The following is an 18,112-nucleotide window of genomic DNA, read 5'->3' as shown; positions in this document are numbered from 1 at the left end:
CTTGACCGACACCGGATGGACTGGTAACGAGTGCACCAATATCGAACGTCAAACCATTGGCCATTTGGTACAAATCGAATTTCTATTGATCACGTCGTTATATCCGCCCATATTGCTCTTACTACAGTTGCAGTTCAATAATAATAGGATATTTAAAGATTGGATTGAGCTGTATGGCTTAATGTTAACGAGTACAGTGCCAGTGTCGCATCAGAATTTGAATGCTATACAACAGCAATGGCACGGAGTAAAGTATTTTCTAGTGCAACTATGATATCGACTATTGACAAATATTCATTATGTCGTCACAAGCCGGCACGGCGGCACCTATGTCTTCATGCATCCGATGTTACTGACGGCTGACAGACTCTAGATTACCATAGATAATTAACCTACGGGTAAATTAGTAGTCTATAGTCTATATAGACAAGTGGTAGCCAACCTTTTCGGCTGAAGGGCCACATGAAATTGACGAACGAGTGCGCTGCCCACTAACCGCGCCAGGCGCGTAAATTTTCAAAGTTAATATTATTTTTACTTGTGTATATTGCGGGTCGACTGTATACCGCCCGCTGGGCTCAGTTTGCAAAGGCAGGACTATTCGGCATCTGAAAATATCGATATCGAAGATTTCCGCTAATATACGAAAATCATTTTGTGCCAACATTTCATCGTCGACGATCTTTCTGCGAGCGCAAACGCGAAAAGACTTTTTCTCGTAATTGCGAATATAATTCTCAATCGGCTAAGTAAGACGTTTTTTCATTTACCGGTGGGGGTAGGCTACAAAGAAAGACATCGCGTGACAATTAAACACGCGATGCGTGAAGAATTATTTTACTACTTTTTTAGTTTATTGTAAAGTAAGACGATTTTCTAAAAATGTGACTGGACCCTGGATCTGTCAATGCGTCGGAACTGATATTGTAGTCATCAACATCCCAAGTGTCGCGGCCATACTAATTATATTTTTGGTTGGTCTTGCAAGTTCACAATCTGAGCAATTCAATTTCGATAATATAACAGGGAAGTTCGATAATATAATGGGAAATTAGCTCGCGGGCTACTCAAAACCTTATTGCGGGCCACATATGGCTCGCAGGCCGCGGGCTGCCCGCCACTGATATAGACAGACACCTTCGTTAGTTTTCAGAGCCGGAGCAGTGGTAATAATACGGCGCTGGAGCCGGAGCTACTGTATGATAGAAGGAAGCTCCGGAGCTGGAGCAATGCAAATTTATGGCTGCTCCAAAGCCCTGGTTGTAACCATGTCAAATGTTTCCAAGTCACATGTCAATTTGACTTTTATACTTTGGAATTTGAGTCATTTTCATTTCACCACCGAGTCCAAGTCAGATTCCACTCACTTCTGGTCAATTCTTGGCGGATATCAAGGGCCTCTGATTCATAACGTGCTCATTTTTCTCACTCCAAACAGATAAATGATTGTTTCCAAGATTATTTTTCAATTGTTGGTCCCGATATACGAGTCTTGAATAAGCCATATAGAATTTGCCGGGTCACAGGCCCGTGACTTGGTCGAGTCATGCGCACAAACTGAGTTATTCAATGGTGTATTGTGCTTCTGTACCTCTAAGAGTATGTTTTGGAAAGAATCATTTCAACACCCATCGTTGCGGTATATTTTCAAGCTGGTTCCAAATATTCATAAATTTAATATTTAAATTTTGATATTTTTTAAAATTTCTACTAATTCTCGCAGCCCGGACAACGTTGACGAAAGAATGCGCGATGCGATGCAGCCGCTCCACGAACTCCAGTCTGAGAAACCGAATATCCCACCCAAAACGCCAAGGATGACGTCAAAGCAACTTGAACTCAACAAGAAAAAATCAAAGTACTCAGGCCAAGCTTCCTTTCTGTGCCAATGGATTTCACGGAAATAATTTAATTCATCCCAGAAAACTAGATGCCGACGTAGATGCCAGGATCGATGACGCGATGGGTTTGCTGAATGAGATCAAAACCGACCATAATCAAGTAAAACAAGGAAAATATCCTACGCATAAGCAAGCAAAGTCTGAAAAACTAAGGTATTTCAAAGAATGCAGATCTTACAGAGGGGGTCAGTAACAAAATCCCACTAAAGTAGGTTTTGTTGTCTACTTACGATATTTACTCGTAAGGTCTAATAGTAATTAGTTTTACCTAAAGAAGTACAATTGAGAGTAGTCTCAAAGAATACCCGCTCGAGTTGATAGCAGACTACAAGACGTAAATTGTAATCACCTATGTTTGTGGCGTGAATGAATGTTCAAATTTTGTGTGCTGATTGTCTGCGTTTGCGTATTCAGCTCCACTAAAGCAAAACCGAAGGACAATTGGACGATGAACGCCATGTCTTTACTCGAAGAACTCAAGGACGTGTATAGACCGGGCCAAGCCAAAGAAAACCTTCCGCCGGGATATTTCGGGTGAATATTTGTATGCGCAACAGGGCTGTTTAAAAAAGAAATTTTTCTTCAGATTTCACTGTCTATGTGAGGAAATTGTTAGGTTGGTTAAAACAACACTGCACACCAACTTCGGCTCAATTCCAACCAGTAGAAGCGAAAATATTGCAGTAGAAAGTTTGAATTTATCATCAAAAATATAACTAAAAATTCAAAGTTTTTCCGTTAACCTCATGAAATTGTTAGGCTGTCAGTAGAGATGATGTACACCAAATTTGGCTCAATTCCAACCACTAGAAGCGAAGATATTGCAGTAGAAAAATTTGGATTGGAATAAAATAGTATTTAAGGTGACCAACACTTTGATTATTTATTTTAAAATCATGGAATTGGAAATACTTCTAATGCAGTAACTTCGTTTCTTGTGGTTGGAATTTTGCCAAATTTGGTGTGCATAGTCTCTACTGACAGCCTAACAACTTCATTGGGTTGACAGAAAACTTTTTAAATTTTATTTTTAATGATAAATTCAAACTTTCTATTGCAATATCTTCCCTTCTAGTGGTTGGAATTGAGCCAAAGTTGGTGTGCAGCGTTGCTTCACCAATCTAACAATTTTATCATGTAGCAAGTGAAATCTGAAGGAAAAGTTTTTTTTGAACAGCCCTAATGCGCAAGACAATTTCGGGACCCGGTCACAAGTCTGAAATAGTTGTGTAATTAAACTAGTTCCAGCAAATCGGCGGTAATCTAATTTGTGAAATGATTCCATGCTTTCATTATAAATCTAATGTAATTCCCGGTTTCACTGAAAATGCTACAGTAGGCAAACTTTGGCTTCTGTCGTACTTTTGGAAATTATTTTCGGCTATTGAACAGCTGAAATTGCATTTGAAACCCAACCGCAATAGCCAAGAGAGAGTCGAACTTTCTTGGACAGACCAATCTGGTTAGATGACTGTCAACTAACTATTGGTCTTTTCAGTAGTTTAGTTCTATTTGTGGATTTTCAAAAGTGAATAGTTCTTGTTGTTCATTTTGATATCGTCAGTAGTTCCAGTTCTAGTTCTACTTGCTCATTTTGAGAAAAATTAGTTTTTTAACAACACGTAAACATGTGCCATTGTGTGGCGTGAATGGTGGTATCTGTGTTCTGTTGTGTGATGCTCGTGCGATCATTGCTAGGTCAAAGTCATCAATATTTACACTGGCGTAGCCAGGGCTGGGTTTTGGTGGGTCTAGAGACCCTCTCATTTCAAACTTGAAACACAGATTCTATCTTCAGTATTTCTCGTCTCATTTGCAAGTCAGTAATTAATTAGTTTTATCAGTTGTTAGTTGTTTGTGTTTTAGTTAGATGCATGGTTAGTTCTAGTTGTAGTTGACAGTTTTGAAAATGAGTACCGTACGATAGTTCTAGTTGTGGTTCTGTATTTTGAAAATCCACTTATTTTTTACTAGTCTGTTCTTGGTATCGTAACTTGTGCTTTTTTTAGCACGACCAACCCAGATCACATGTGGACGAATTTGGACAAAGCGATGGCACTTCTGCAGGATAATGACAATAGGTCGTCAGCGCGACAATCTGTCATGTCTTCGAGCCACGTCTCTTTTCAGCCAGAGGCGCACATGCCAAAAAGATATTACTAAACATACGTAATCCAAGTCCTGTATCACACCAGCGTATAGAATGTGTCTTATACGTTCAACTCCTGGAACTATTTTTTAAATAGGCACACTCACTGCAAACGCAAATGTAAGTGAATGGTACACAGGCTTCTTAACAGCTAACATATATCAGCTAGTCCAGAGGTTTTCTCTCTCCTTTTGTGAGCATGGACTCCTAAATCTTTTTCGGTGGTTCTGTGAACCTGTCATCGTGGAATTAGGGTGCTGGGGACTAAAAGAAATGGCCTGATTATCAGTTGGAGTGCAATCATTATTATTTTTGGCGTCGATATGCTCAAAATGAGACTTCGACATTGACCTTTCATGGACCCCTTAAAACTGCTCTTTGGGCCCTAAGGGGTTATCAACCCCAGGTTAATAATTATAATCCTTGAGCTAGTCCGTCTATGGATTATGAAAAAATCAGTAGTCAGTGATTTCAGGGAATATTGTGTGTGACTGCACTTCCGACAAGGCCCGTAATATTGAAATTTCTGTCTCTCTCGGCTACTGTCTTACCCTTGTTCAGTTTCACCTATTCGATGTCAGATTACAGTCCGCTATTGTGTTTGAAAACATGTGAACCACTGTTGCAATTTGAAGTCAAGTGTCATTGTTGCAGGAAAATTCATATTTTTGTAACTGTATATATCTTGCCTTACTTAGCACTTAGCGAAATACTTTCTGTAATATTGGTAGATAGCAATTAAGTGCTGTTTATCTTCATCTCTGTATACTGGTGTTTCAGCTTTAAAGGTCTATTCTAATGAAAATGTTTACATTTGCTCATTCATATATTGACACTAGGTTAAATATTATTGGACTGGAAATTTTCCTTGGCATTTCACACTTTACCTAGCGCGGTATTGATTCTGACTTTATAATAGAACTATTTGATGGTTGCTCTGCGTATATGTATTAGTGATAAAATTCTGTCAGCATTGTTTGCACCAACTGATTCATTTATATGTTTACAAGTAGCTTATTTAGTATTCAACATACCTTTCTATGTTTCTCTAATACTGTGTGGTCGATTACTTCATACTCTGTATTGCACAACCTAGATTCGTTATAGCAAATAGTGTTTGATTTTGTGATTGTTAATTCCAGCTCGATACACAATGTCCGGTATTAGTATTAGACTCATTTATTGCGCACATAACTCTGTATTTTGATAGAAATAATTTTTCTAGTCTGTACATCTTATCAGTCTCGTGTATTCGTAATGTGTGAGCAAATTTGTATACATACATGTATTCAGCAATAAATACGATACTCTTCTGTATACTGCTTCATTACACATAGGTTTTCTATTACTAGGCCTATCATTAATAGTAAATTAATTCGCAGGATAGGTATTAACACTGATACTGATATTTAAACACTGCAACAATATAGAGTCAGGGACATTGGTGTGACCTCTCCAAACAAAATTCTTCAACATTGCTGACCATGTCCATACTGCCGAATTGAAGATACATGAATCTGGTGTAGGCCTATTGTGTCATAAACTCATTAGCAGCAACGTGTTTGACTAGACACTACTATGAGATCACTCTATGCAACATGCGAGATTTGAATTGCTTCAAATAATGTGTTAAATGAAAAGTTAATAGCAACTGCACTTATAGCCATACCATGGTCAGCGGTGATGTACACTATAAGCCTACATTATCCTCCTTCAAGCTAATGCCAAATTTCATATCTAGGTGAGTCATCTCAGCAGTGTAAATACAATTGCAAGTGAAAATCTGCAGAATTTATAAGCCGTGCATATCTAGGTAAAGCGTTCATTGCATGGCAAGTCGTAGGCTACATAGATATGGTGGATGGTACTGCCTTGTCACGTCTGATTTCAGGCACCCTAAAGCTCAACTTTTAAAAGCTTAGTTTATACCTTGTCGAACTGTGCCTATAAATCATGATCTCTGTATGGTATCGGCCTAGTAAACTTGCAAATTAAAATGTCCAGTATGTCCACATATCTTGATAATATGATCTTCTAATGTATAATCTCATAAAATCAAGCGATATATACAAGAATATTTTATTATATCATATCCACAATACGATAACTGTACGGTATAGGCTGGAATTGCAACCCTGTACAGTACAGTGAGCCCCTTTCAATGTGTGCAGAATCATATCTATGAAAACATACCTATAGAATAACTACCATCTTAACCCAACTTCAAGTTATGAATAGTTCATTACGCACTATCGAACCGTGGCGAGACTTGAAGTAACATAGCAACCAATTTCCTGTTGCTGACAAATTCGAACTCAAAAGAAAATGAGTTGACATGCAATCTGAATGGAGATATGTGTGAACGGAACACCAAAAAATAAACTTGATCAACACAAGAATTCACTGTCTAGTCACAGCAGAGTTGGGATCAAGCCACTACCTTCGAGTCACGAGTCATCTCGAGTCATTGCAGATTTTGACTCAAGTCAAGTCAATCGATTTTCGAAGGTGACTTAAGTCAAGTCACTCGATTTTTGGAGGTGACTCGAGTCAAGTCAAGTCACTCGATTTTTGGAGGTGACTCGAGTCAAGTCAAGTCACAATTCAAGTCAAATTGAATTTTCGAAGGATGAGTGATGGTTCAAAGTCGTAACATTTTGCCAGCTGTGTGACAAACAGAATAATAAACCTTCATCTTGAACCAAACAACGAATATAAGGGTAAATATACAAGCAAAAAGGCGTTGTTTCGCACTAAATACGTGAGTAACTGAATAGTTGCATGCTACAGTCTGTTATTATCAGCCAAAACAGAGGGCCGAATACGAAGCCGTGAAAAGTTTAAACAAATTGATATGTTATGGTACAATACACTACCCATCTACACATCTGTGAGAATGTAAACGCATAACCTATATTCATTCGATTTAAGTCATACAAGAGGGTTGGTAAAGGTTAGCACCGCGCCATCTAAGAAACCTAGCTATTCGATTAATCTACTACTACCACAGCAACGCAAGCTCTGATCATTTCGTTTGCGGCCAATTTAGTTGTGATGTAGCAATGGAAGGTCAGTGGAAGTGGAACATACAATAAGTGAATGACTGGTTGCTCTCGCGCCACTGGCGTATCGGGAATTATCCGAACATACACACAGTGATTTAGTCGACACAATTTATTTATTGGTGACTTGAAATTGACTCGTAAATGCTGCTCCGAGTCACGAGTCAATCCACATTTCTGAAGCGCCAAGTCAAGTCATTTTTGCAAAGTGACTCGAGTCAAGTCATACGAAAAAGTTGACTCGAGTCATCCCAACACTGAGTCACAGCTAATATTTTGACGGCAACAATCCTTGCAATCTACATTATACTAACGAGTGCAACAACACCAACACATCTATTGAAAAAGTCAATCTTGGTAAAATCGTAAACCAATAAGGAACTGTTACGTGAGAATGTGCTTTTAAGCGACGGGATCAACTTAAATATAACCTAATAAATTGTAGGCCTACATGGTAACATGACACTGAGTTGCATTCGTATACAACAAATATCCTGATTCCGGTAAAAGTAATATACGGGTATTCCAGTATGGGTAGGCTATGGTTAGAATTTGCACGATTAAAATTGAAGAGCCTTCATTTGGTATACCACATCTAACATCATTCCAGACCATTCAATCATTAAAAATAGTCCCTTCCAAGAGCAGTCCTTTCTTAACTTACAATGCAAAGGTTTAAAGAGTGCCTATGCCTACCATGTACAAATGATTGTCCTGGAATATTAGTTTGCAGCAATGCCTCGGACCTGCCATCAACAACCTTTCGAGTTATCAAGAGATACTTCTTCATACGTTATTTGCCAATCAGTGGTCTTGGAACAAAATTGCTTCAATAAGTGGTTTGGGTGGATAAAATCGACTAGATTGATATTAAACTCTCACTTCTGTGTGGCTGTGATCTAGACTAATTTGTGTCCATCCTCATGTTCTTCAATCGATGTAGAATTTGCTCCATTTCGTTGGGCGTGCTGAGTTTAATGGACAGCTCTCCGTTAATATCATTTTCTTCAAAGAAACCTTTCAGGCAGCAGATGTATATCGTCACTTTGATTCCCCGAGGACTGGGATTTTGTAATTCCAGGTTGGATTTTGATCCAATAGAGAGTTGAAGCATCGGGTACAGAGCCAGATGATTGCAGTTGCCTTCCTGTATAGCTTTTGACACAGACTGTAAAAACCTCTCATATGAGAAAATACATATTTCTTGATTTCTCTCAATTTTAATGGGCTGTTGACAACCCATCCGCGTGTGCGGGTCAAGATAGAATATTTGACTTTGACAAAGTCTCTTCATATAAAACGAATAGCTTGCGGGATCATAGCGGAAAGTTAAACCCAGCTCTGTAACATTCAGGATACCCTGAAGATGTGTGTACTCGCTTTTTGGATTAGGCAACCGGACTGATTGATATTTAAAATCATTTGGGTCTATTTCTGAAACTTGGCGGCCGTGCTGGTGATATTCCAACGCCTGCTTCAAGTCTTTCTCGTCACCATAATGTAGTCTGTAGCCAGGGAATGTGTCTCGCAATTCGTTATCCAACACCTGACCGCTGTTATATGTGACTGTTAGCCTGCATCGACGGATGTCATTGATTTTGACATCAAAAGCTTTTAAAAGACTCTCTGCATCCACTTTTTGGCTGTGAAGGAACCCTGTAGCGGTGATATCTCCGGTACATGGATGGATACCGTGGTCTTGGATAATTTGAGACAAAGGATCAACAAGACTGCCGTCGCTGGTACACGGCGTAGGAACTGTCGTAGTGCTTGGGTACATATTCTCAAAGTCCTGATCCTGAAAAGTTGTACCATTCGTAGTTTGCTGGTGATAAACAGGAGAAGCAATATTATTACCGGACGCTGCAGCGAAACTGACATTTTGCAGTTCCAGCAAATCAGCTGCGATCAGAGATTGCGTCGTGTTGAGTGGCAAGTTCAAGTCTTTTTCAGGCACGTCTTTTAGCATGCCATCATCGTAATTGTGCGGGCTGCAGAGAAGCTTTCCTGTTGATGGAGATTTCGCTGCTGTTTTACGTTTACGGCCCTCCTGTTTTTTCTCTAGTTTTTTCTGCTCCACCTCCGCTCGGGTGAATAGCTTGTACACTTTAAAGTTTCCAGTCTGTCTGTCGAGTTGAGACAGCTCTTTTACTTCGGTGAAATCTTCCGATTTGTGGATCGCGTTTCTGAAGTTGGCCTTCAACGTTGAAAAATCGGACTTGACACCTTTCTTTTCCTCGCGGTGTTGATGTTTAGCCCACTCGGTCACGACTTCTTCACAATTCTCCCAGCCCGGCTCGTGCCGCTTAGCCCACGGTACTTTGATATGCCGTTTTTCCTGGTCGTACCACTCCAAACCGCGAATCTTCGCCTTGTCGACCAAATCACAAAGCCATATTCTCATGGGCAGTTTGAACGTTTCGTCGCCGGCAGCCATGATTTATAGTTAATGTACCTACTCGTAGAGTCCAATCGACATGTTTTGACAGGTTTGGCACCACTTTACCCATTAAAAGACAGCTGGTTACACCATGGATGAAAAAGGCGAGCAGAGAAAATTGTTAGGACACGGGGAAATCACCTCACCAGACACCAGAGCGGATAAGGGGAATACCCGACTAGCTGACGTGAGTCACGAATACCATTGGTAATAATCGGAAACTAACTTCGTCATGTCACTTATACGGTCGGTCGGACGGACCTGTCCGTCCTGTTCAGCTCGGTTTCTGTGTGTTGGCTGTTTTATTAGCAATTTCTATCATTTCAATACACTACAAAAATTGCGATACAAGGAGAAAAAAGGAAGGTGTCGAAACGACTTTGTAGTCTTTGGAATCAGACACCAACCGTGGCCTAGGCCAGGTGCGGGCAACTGCTCCAGTCGGCGGGCAGGATATGGGGAAATGAAGTACTTTGCAGGCCAAAATCCTGAATCGATACAAAAAACGTGTATTCATCCACCTGCACAAGGATTAATCGTGTTTAACCTTATAAGTTTGAAGCATAGAAACCAAAACAGTATTCAATGAATTTACTAAAACGTAATGAATTTCAATAGCTGTTGAAGTCGATCTGCGGTAGATCAATGTTGTTACCAAGTTCTTTGAGCTCTGGCGACATGTCGCACCCAAGGAAAACAAAGTACCAAGGAATAACTAAAAACGCTATTATTTATGTCCGAAAAAAGAATGAATAACCTACACTCCTACAGTCATTATAATTTGACGTAGTGAGCAAGTAGTAGAGAATTGTGGCTGTGACTGTAACGACGGGTCGCATGATGTGCACCCCTGTGTAATATATTGTATACGAAGGAGGGTTCAAGAGTTGGTTCAAAATTACGAAGATGTCAATTCATTAGGGTTGAGTACACACGTAAATGCCGGTGAGGCAAGCCTTTTCGTGTCGTCGATGACGAGCTTACGCGTAAGCTCCACTCTTGCACGCTACTCACTCACGAACGCCGTTATTGTTTGTTTTATTAACACAATTGGCGCTTATCAATACTTGGGTCATTTGCGCACGCACAGTAATTTCATGAGTCCTTGTCTTTAGAGGTCTTTTTCCGCTCATAGAAACATGGCAGAGCCGAAACTCGAACCGGCAACCATATTGATGGTGTCGTGACGATGTCGATTAGCACACTGCGCCACTCGCTTACCCACAGACACGTACGCTAAAGAATAACCTACAGTCACTGCAATTTGATATGTAGTGGGTGATTACGGCTGACTGTGGCCTTGGGCCACATTATCATATGTACTAGCGGAAACTCTCTGCGGGCCGCTCAAAGTCACGTCGCGGGCCGGATCCGGCCCGCTAGTCGTGTTGCCCGTTCCTGGCCTAGGCGATGTAAAGAGGAGGCATGCACACTGAATGAAATGTGTAAGTTCACCATGGTTTCCGTACCGGCGCTCACGCAAAATCCACCGCTTCATAAACGGTAAATTATTAATGAGCACACTGTCTTTTACCGGTTGGATATTACAACAACTTATCAACCTCAGAGGTAGATTTATAGTAGAAATGGGATCTAACGTTACGAATGCTACATAAGTAGTACTAGCAAATCAAGCCCCGTAAAGTCATGAAATTTGTTACAAATACAGATATATGATTGCAGGTGAACTATAATATAGCGCAAGTAATAAAAGGATATCTGCACGAGCCGATAATAAAAGCGGGCGTCGCAGTCATTATAATCAGATGATCATCGATCACGAATCACCAGGATAAGTGAGTGGTTATTTGGGAATCGAGGGAAATGATGAATATACAGCAATTGGCAGTGACGGGAGTTATTACGAACCTGGATTGTTGCATACAATTTATGAGAGGTCATGGACTATTGGCGAAATCTATTGATTGCTCGCTGTGTGGTATTACGATGCGACAAGAAGTTACCGGTTGCACAAAAGATGGCTACCGATTTCGATGCATTAATGCATCATGTCGCACTACCTCAAGCATACGAAACGGATCCTTCTTTGCAAAGAGTAATCTGGGATTGAAGAAGTTATTAGGTGACTTATTTTTGGGTGGCTGAAGCACGACAGCATAGAATTGTGTCGGAAAGTGGGGTTTGTGCCAGATCAATAATATATTGGTGCAATTTCTTGAGGGAAATATGTTCCGAGGCACTCATGCGGGACACAAGTCAACTGGGCGGGGGTTCAGTGTTTGATATTGAAGAAACGCTCATTTCGCGAAGACGAAAAGGTACTAATCAGGGCTTTGGAGCAGCCGTAAATTTGCATTGCTCCAGCTCCGGCGCTTTCTTCTATCATACATTAGCTCCGGTTCCAGCTCCGGAGCCGCATTGCTACCACTGCTCCGGCTCCAGCTCCGGCTCCGGCTCTGAAAACCATCGAAGGTGTCTGTCTATATCAGGGGTGGGCAACCCGCCGCGACCAGCGGGCCATATGTGGCCCGCGAGAAGGTTTTGAGTAGCCCGCGAGCTAATTTCCCATTATATTATCGAAATTCTGTTATATTATCAAAATTGTATGGTCAGATAGTGAACTTGCAAGGCCAACCAAAAATATGATTAGTCTGGCCGCGACACTTGGGATGTTGATGACTACAATATCAGTTTCGACGCATTGGTAGATCCAGGGTCCAGTCACAGTTTTAGTAAATCGTCATACATTACAATAAACTAAACTAGTAGTAAAATTTTTCTTCACGCTTCGCGTGTTTAATTGTCACACGATTTCTTTCTTTGTAGCCTACCCCACCTGAAAATGAAAAAACGCCTGATTTAGCCGATTGAGTAGAACTATATTCGTAATTACGAGAGAATGTATTTTGCGTTTACACTCGCAGAAAGATCGTCGGCGATGAAATGTAGGCACAAAATGATTGTCGTATATTAGCGGAAATCTTCGATATCGATATGTCCAGATGCCGAATAGTCCTGTCCTTGCAAACTGAGCCCAGCGGGCGGTATACAGTCGACTCGCAATATACCCAAGTAATTATAATATTAACTTCGAAACTTTTAAGCGCTTGGCGCGGCTAGTGGGCAGCGCACTCAATTCATGTGGCCCTTTAGCCGAGAAGGTTGGCCACCCCTGGTCTATATAGATTACTAATTTACCCGTAGGTTTGTTATCTATAGTAATCTAGAGTCTGTCAGCCGTCAGTAACATCGGATGCAGCAACGAACACATAGGTGCCGCCGTATCGGCTTGTGACGACATAATGAATACTAGTCAATTGTCGATAACATCATAGTTGCACTATAGAGTATGACTGGAGTGACGACTCGATTGTTCTCCCATTGTTAGCCGGCAGAATGGTCACGGTCAGATGGATCCACCCAAAACAGGATCGCTCAGTGCTTGTTTCAATGGCGTTCAAGGCGATTCTTCGTGTATTTCTTGAAGTTGCGTCGCAATTAGTTAGACAGTTCAACATTTAGGCAGCGGTGGCGAGTCGTTGTGACTAGTGAATAATACCGTGTAGCCTCTGTTATATTTTTCGCCAGATTTAGATCATATTTCGTCACGGATAGAAATCGGTATCATGACTGATTTAGCTGCATCACTTTGGGATGACTGGGAGGGACTGACTGAAATGGAAATTGAAGAATGTTTCGAAGGACTCGATAACTGGAAAGGTGTGATTTGTGAGGAATGCGAAGCATCCTTTCCGACTGTGAAAGCTCTGAAAAAACATTACAAAAATCATAAAGTTCCCACCACTACTTGGGATATATCCGAGGATGCTGTAATTGCTGTTTTGAATAGGGCTTGTGTATACCAAAAAATACTTTAAATGCGCCCCATCATTCGAGGAACTAGACGTGATCAAAGCTGTTCCATCGGTGAAACAACTCCATTCTGAATATTGCAAACTTGGTGTTGACGGATTTTATCAACATTATTCTAATATCTGTCACCAAGCTAACAAGTTGCTGGGTTTGCCGCAATTGCCAGCTTCAGCATTACTTTTGAAGATGTTTGATTCTCTCGTGTGCGGTAAAGAACAGGATCCAATCACAGAGATTGGAGGAGTCAACAGCAAGGAATCTGGTAAGTCAATAGCCTTTGATACTTTGCCTTTCCATGGAAAAACTTTGACATGTTTTTAGACATACTTGAATATATTGGTGGAGTGCTTTTTGGAGCCATTTCTAAGCAAGCTAACGAAGCAATTGCCACATGCCTAACATCTGCAGCGCCATCGGGAAACCTCATTAAAGTGATGCAGAAGAAAGTCGATGGATTGAAGAGCCCGTCTGAACAGTTTCATGGCATGGTTCTCCGCTTTTATGTTATCCACAGTAAAGAAATGGCAAAACCCCTGAAAAAGATCAATTTTTTCAGGGTACTTGACTCAATTCACTGTGATCCATTCTTTAACAAATTAATTCATACTGTGTCACTTCAATCTGGCTCAGACCTAAATGAGGTCGAGGATGTCATGGATAAGGCAATGAGACACTTGAATAACATCTTGTCTCACAATTTTGCGAAGTTTGCATTGCATGAGAAGCAAAAAAAGTCCTCCAAATTTTCCAAAAGTTTGCGAGATGGCTTGAAAAAAAAATGAACAATATGCTCTTTTAGTATGGTAGTTTTTTCTCTCTGTGGCAAATGCTGCCTATCCACATTGAGGTTCCCTACCTAAAAAAGGAAACCAATGCATTGGTCGAAACCTTGACGTGGTGCATTGGCTTACTACTAATGTCGACCGGCAGACGTCTTCCTGTGTTCATGGCAATGAAAACGAATTCCCTTCAAGTGCGATTTTGCACACTTTCAAGAAGTAAGCTCTGGCTATTGTGAGTCGAGCTCAAGCAGAACATTAACATTACACAAGGCTCTTGTTCTAGTCATCAGGGCCGTGACCGCACTTCGTCAGCCCCCCCCCCAAAACGTTGGTCATGGGCCCCTCATAGGGTGATAAACCGAACTTCTGGGGGCCTCGCCCCCCAGACCCCCCATTGGCTATACGCTGTGTACCGCTACTCATCATCTGTGTTCACCGTCCGTTTAGTGGGGCAGCTTTAGTCGTCCACACGCGCAAAGCGCAAAAAATTTAAAAATTCATGATTTAACCGGTCAATATGATTGGGAATTGAATATATATTGTTATCAATTTTTATCCTCTCTCTGCCCACGTAATCTGATTTAACGGTAGACCTGAGTGAGGTGTGTTTGAAATGGTAGGAGCCCTCAATAATAATTGAACATCATCGGGCGTTGACCCGTTCGCAGGAACGAAACAGCACTTGGCCAGCCCCCCCCCAATAAAACTTGGGTCTTGGGCTCCCATAGGGTGATAAACCGCCCCTCCCCCCCATCACGTTGTTCGCTTTTGTCACGAAATAAGGGCCACAGTTTAGTGAGCCAGCTCAAAGCGCGAAAATATTCGATAATTCATGATAAAATCGGTCAATAATATTGGGAATTGCATATATATTGCTATCAATTTCTTGTTCACGTTGTCAGATTTACCGGTAGGGCTGAATGAGGTGGCTTGGAAACTGTAGGGCCCCTAAATAATAATTAAACATATTCGGGCGGGTGGCCCCGTTGGTATGACTTCGTTTCATGATGTCATTTTGTGATCTCCTGTCTGTTATATAAAAAAATACAGAATCGCCCAAATGTACTAGACTAACGACGAACGTGATTTCAAATTGGTATTTCTTTATGGGCAATGGGCATACAATTTTTTCCTGCGGATTATGGTATTTGTCTTCTGAGGTTCAGATTGCCAAGACAGGAACATTCGGCGCCAGTCATTTAGGCGCCTATGGAAAATTATACCTATATGCATTTTGCATATATAACGAAGTTTTCGGTCAGCGTAAGCGGGCAGTCCTTTTTGGCCCAGGTTTTCTCGCTGCCGATCGTTCTGGCACACTTCTTGGAGTCGCATGTTACATGTTCTAAAACTTTAAATGTCTCGCCGATATGCCCATTTCGATAAATTTTGCGTATTTTGTCTTGGGGAAGAGTAGGCTACCAAATAACTAAGAAAGTTGGCAACTTGAAATCACACGCAGCGCGAAATTTTTTTGAAAAAGTTGCATAAATTTTTGAAAAATACTCAATAATTTATGCTAATTCGCGAAATAATTTTGGGCCCCCTTCGAGCTCGCCCCCCCCTAATTGGGGGGTTTGGGGTGCGGCAGTTACGGTCCTGCTAGTCATACTCAGTTTCTGCGGTTATCTGACAGGCATTATATAAGACTACAAGACAGTTGCAATATTATTTGTTATATTCATACTCGAGTTTCTGCAGTTAATATAGGACATATTTTCAATCAACGATATCGTGAATTGCATATCGGTATAGTTCAAGATCTTTCCACTTGTTCACTTTGTAGTATTCTTCAGTCTTTCTTTCCATGAATTCATCTCACAATAGCCAATGCACACGAACCAGCTATTCTATATAGAATCTATACCTTCTGTCATTATATTCATATACGTAGCAAACTCTACAAAGGATCAAAGCCACAATATCACATCAATCTCGTGAGAAATGTAACATAGGCTGCACAGTATTATTCACTAGTCATAACGACTCGCCACCGCTACCTAAATGTTGAACTGTCTAACTAATTCCGACGCAACTTCAAGAAATACACGGCGAATCGCCTTGAACGCCATTGAAACAAGCACTGAGCGATCCTGTTTTGGGTGGATCCATCTGACCGTGACCATTCTGCCGGCTAACAATGGGAGAACAATCGAGTCGTCACTCCAGTCATACTCTATAGTTGCACAACGCACTTTACTCCGTACCATTGCTGTGTACAGCAGTGTTGGGATCAAGTCACTACCTTCAAGTCACGAGTCATCTCGAGTCATTGCACATTTTGACTCGAGTCAAGTCAAGTCAATCGATTTTCAAAGGTGACTCGAGTCAAGTCAAGTCGCTCGTTTTTTGGAGGTGACTCGAGTCAAATCGAGTCAAGTCAAGTCAAGTCACGAGTCAAGTCACGATTCAAGTCAAATTGAAAATTCGAAGTATGAGTGATGATGCAAAGTCATTACATTTTGCTAACTAGATTAAGGACAGATGAATTGGCCATTTATCTTGAATCAAATAACGAATATAAAGATAAACATACATGCAAAACGATGTTGCAGCACTCACGCAAACGTGGAACTGCTAATAAAATACGCGAGTAATTGTATAGTTACATCTACAGTCTGATTTTATCAGCCAATATAGGGGATCGAATACGAAGCCTCGAGAAGTTGAAGAAATTGATGTGGTACAATACACTGCCCAAATACACATCCGTGAGAATATAAACGCGTAAACTATATTCGTTCGTTTTATATCAAACAAGATGTCACGACACCAATGGTAGTGGTTCGAATCCCGGTTCGGATCAACTTCTATGTGTCGGAGGTTTTTCTGGGCTCCTCATCGCCGACCTCACTGCCGTTGCAGTGCATTGAAAAGCCCAGAACGAAAGTGAGCCGCGCTAGAAGTCGGCAGTAAAGACCACGACCGGGACGCATGGATGTGAGAGAGTCTGACGTATGAATGAGCGAAAGATCTAAGAAGTCGTCCCCAAGATTACTGAAGACAAAGACCAATGAACATTACAAATATTCGTGTCGTGGTGCACAAAGCCTGAAAAAGGCGATAAGCGCCACTGTAAATGTGCTATTAATAATAATAATAATATTTGGTTGTATTAAGGAATTAATTAATAATTAATTAATTACTTTAAATTAACCTAACTTCTGAACTGACGCATCACTGCTGTGAATGCCTGCGAAACGATTTGGATATATCGCACCTGGACGTACCCGCCGCGGGAACAAGCGGATGACCCCAGAGGACTCGTCAACTCCGACCACACAGGAACACCAAAGAGAAGATATTTCTCAACATGGCGCCTGTGCAACACCGAACTGTGGCTCACAAAACAGCTCTGCTGCAAAAGAAAAAAAGAAGAGACACAGATGGAGTAAAGAAGAGTATAAAGAAATAATGAGATGTTACTTCTTAACCAAATTTGAAAACTCGGCAGGAGTAACCGAAGGAACTTTTCAAAAATGGAAAGAGAGAACGAACAACTCTCCAACCATGACTGCCAATACCCTGGCAACAATGAGACGTTGTGTAATAAAAAATAAAAAATTATCTGAACAAGAATTCGCAGAAATCGAGGGAGAAATGTGTAACAAAAACATAGAAAACTCTGAGGCAATGGAACTGCAATTCGGCCAAGATCACCTGATCCACAACAATCACTTGATGACCCGAACATCGCAGAAGTAGAATTACAAAATACCACCGGGCACCCGAATGAATCAACAACACCTAATGATGGCGACATAGACACGGAATTAGAATTGGAGATCAAAAATCAAATCATCGACCGAATGAAATCCACATTGAATGTAAATGACAGAGTGCAGTTACCTGACTTACAAATTACAAAGAAACTGAAAACGGATATTGCAGTAGCGAACAAAATTTTGACAGAAACCATACTGCCTGCAACTCTAAATGACAAA

The 18,112-nt window shown here is 41.0% G+C and overlaps 4 protein-coding genes and 1 long non-coding RNA gene across 8 annotated transcripts in view; 3 read left to right on the top strand and 2 right to left on the bottom strand.

Moving 5' to 3' along the window:
• The window catches only part of LOC145434612 (ciliogenesis and planar polarity effector 1-like), a 57,736-nt gene extending 52,369 nt beyond the window's left edge, over positions 1–5,367 (top strand). For all 4 annotated transcript variants that reach the window (XM_080311949.1, XM_080311951.1, XM_080311948.1 and 1 more), the window contains 4 exons: positions 1,724–1,858; positions 1,923–2,054; positions 2,316–2,435; positions 3,911–5,367. In XM_080311949.1, coding sequence (XP_080168075.1) covers positions 1,724–1,858; positions 1,923–2,054; positions 2,316–2,435; positions 3,911–4,064 — 541 coding nt within the window. In that variant the 3' untranslated portion in view covers positions 4,065–5,367. The remainder of the gene's footprint in view (positions 1–1,723; positions 1,859–1,922; positions 2,055–2,315; positions 2,436–3,910) is intronic.
• The window catches only part of LOC145434617 (testis-expressed protein 9-like), a 65,571-nt gene extending 56,202 nt beyond the window's left edge, over positions 1–9,369 (top strand). Inside the window, exon 2 of the mRNA XM_080311956.1 lies at positions 6,591–9,369. The gene's annotated coding sequence lies outside the window, so the exon portion shown is untranslated. The remainder of the gene's footprint in view (positions 1–6,590) is intronic.
• LOC145434621 (uncharacterized) lies at positions 6,065–16,907 on the bottom strand. The gene is made up of 2 exons (XR_013913499.1): positions 16,414–16,907; positions 6,065–6,490 (listed from the first exon to the last, which is right to left on the bottom strand). It is a non-coding gene; the product is annotated as an uncharacterized LOC145434621 (long non-coding RNA).
• On the bottom strand, positions 6,116–9,549 carry LOC145434616 (interferon regulatory factor 4-like). Its single transcript, XM_080311955.1, has one exon. It carries the CDS (start codon positions 9,547–9,549, stop codon positions 8,017–8,019), a length of 1,533 nt encoding a protein of 510 aa, XP_080168081.1. The 3' UTR covers positions 6,116–8,016.
• On the top strand, positions 12,141–14,255 carry LOC145434611 (uncharacterized). Its single transcript, XM_080311947.1, has 3 exons — positions 12,141–13,233; positions 13,573–13,648; positions 13,708–14,255. Exons 2-3 carry the CDS (start codon positions 13,573–13,575, stop codon positions 14,166–14,168), a joined length of 537 nt encoding a protein of 178 aa, XP_080168073.1. The 5' UTR covers positions 12,141–13,233; the 3' UTR covers positions 14,169–14,255.
• Positions 16,908–18,112: the final 1,205 nt, after the last annotated feature.

Source organism: Botryllus schlosseri, chromosome 2 (assembly GCF_051294905.1).
Source record: "Botryllus schlosseri isolate E-star chromosome 2, Bs_hap1, whole genome shotgun sequence".
In the NCBI taxonomy this organism is placed as follows: Eukaryota; Metazoa; Chordata; class Ascidiacea; order Stolidobranchia; family Styelidae; genus Botryllus; species Botryllus schlosseri.
Note: the sequence above shows the minus strand (reverse complement) of the source record. Positions and strands in the feature narration are given on the sequence as shown.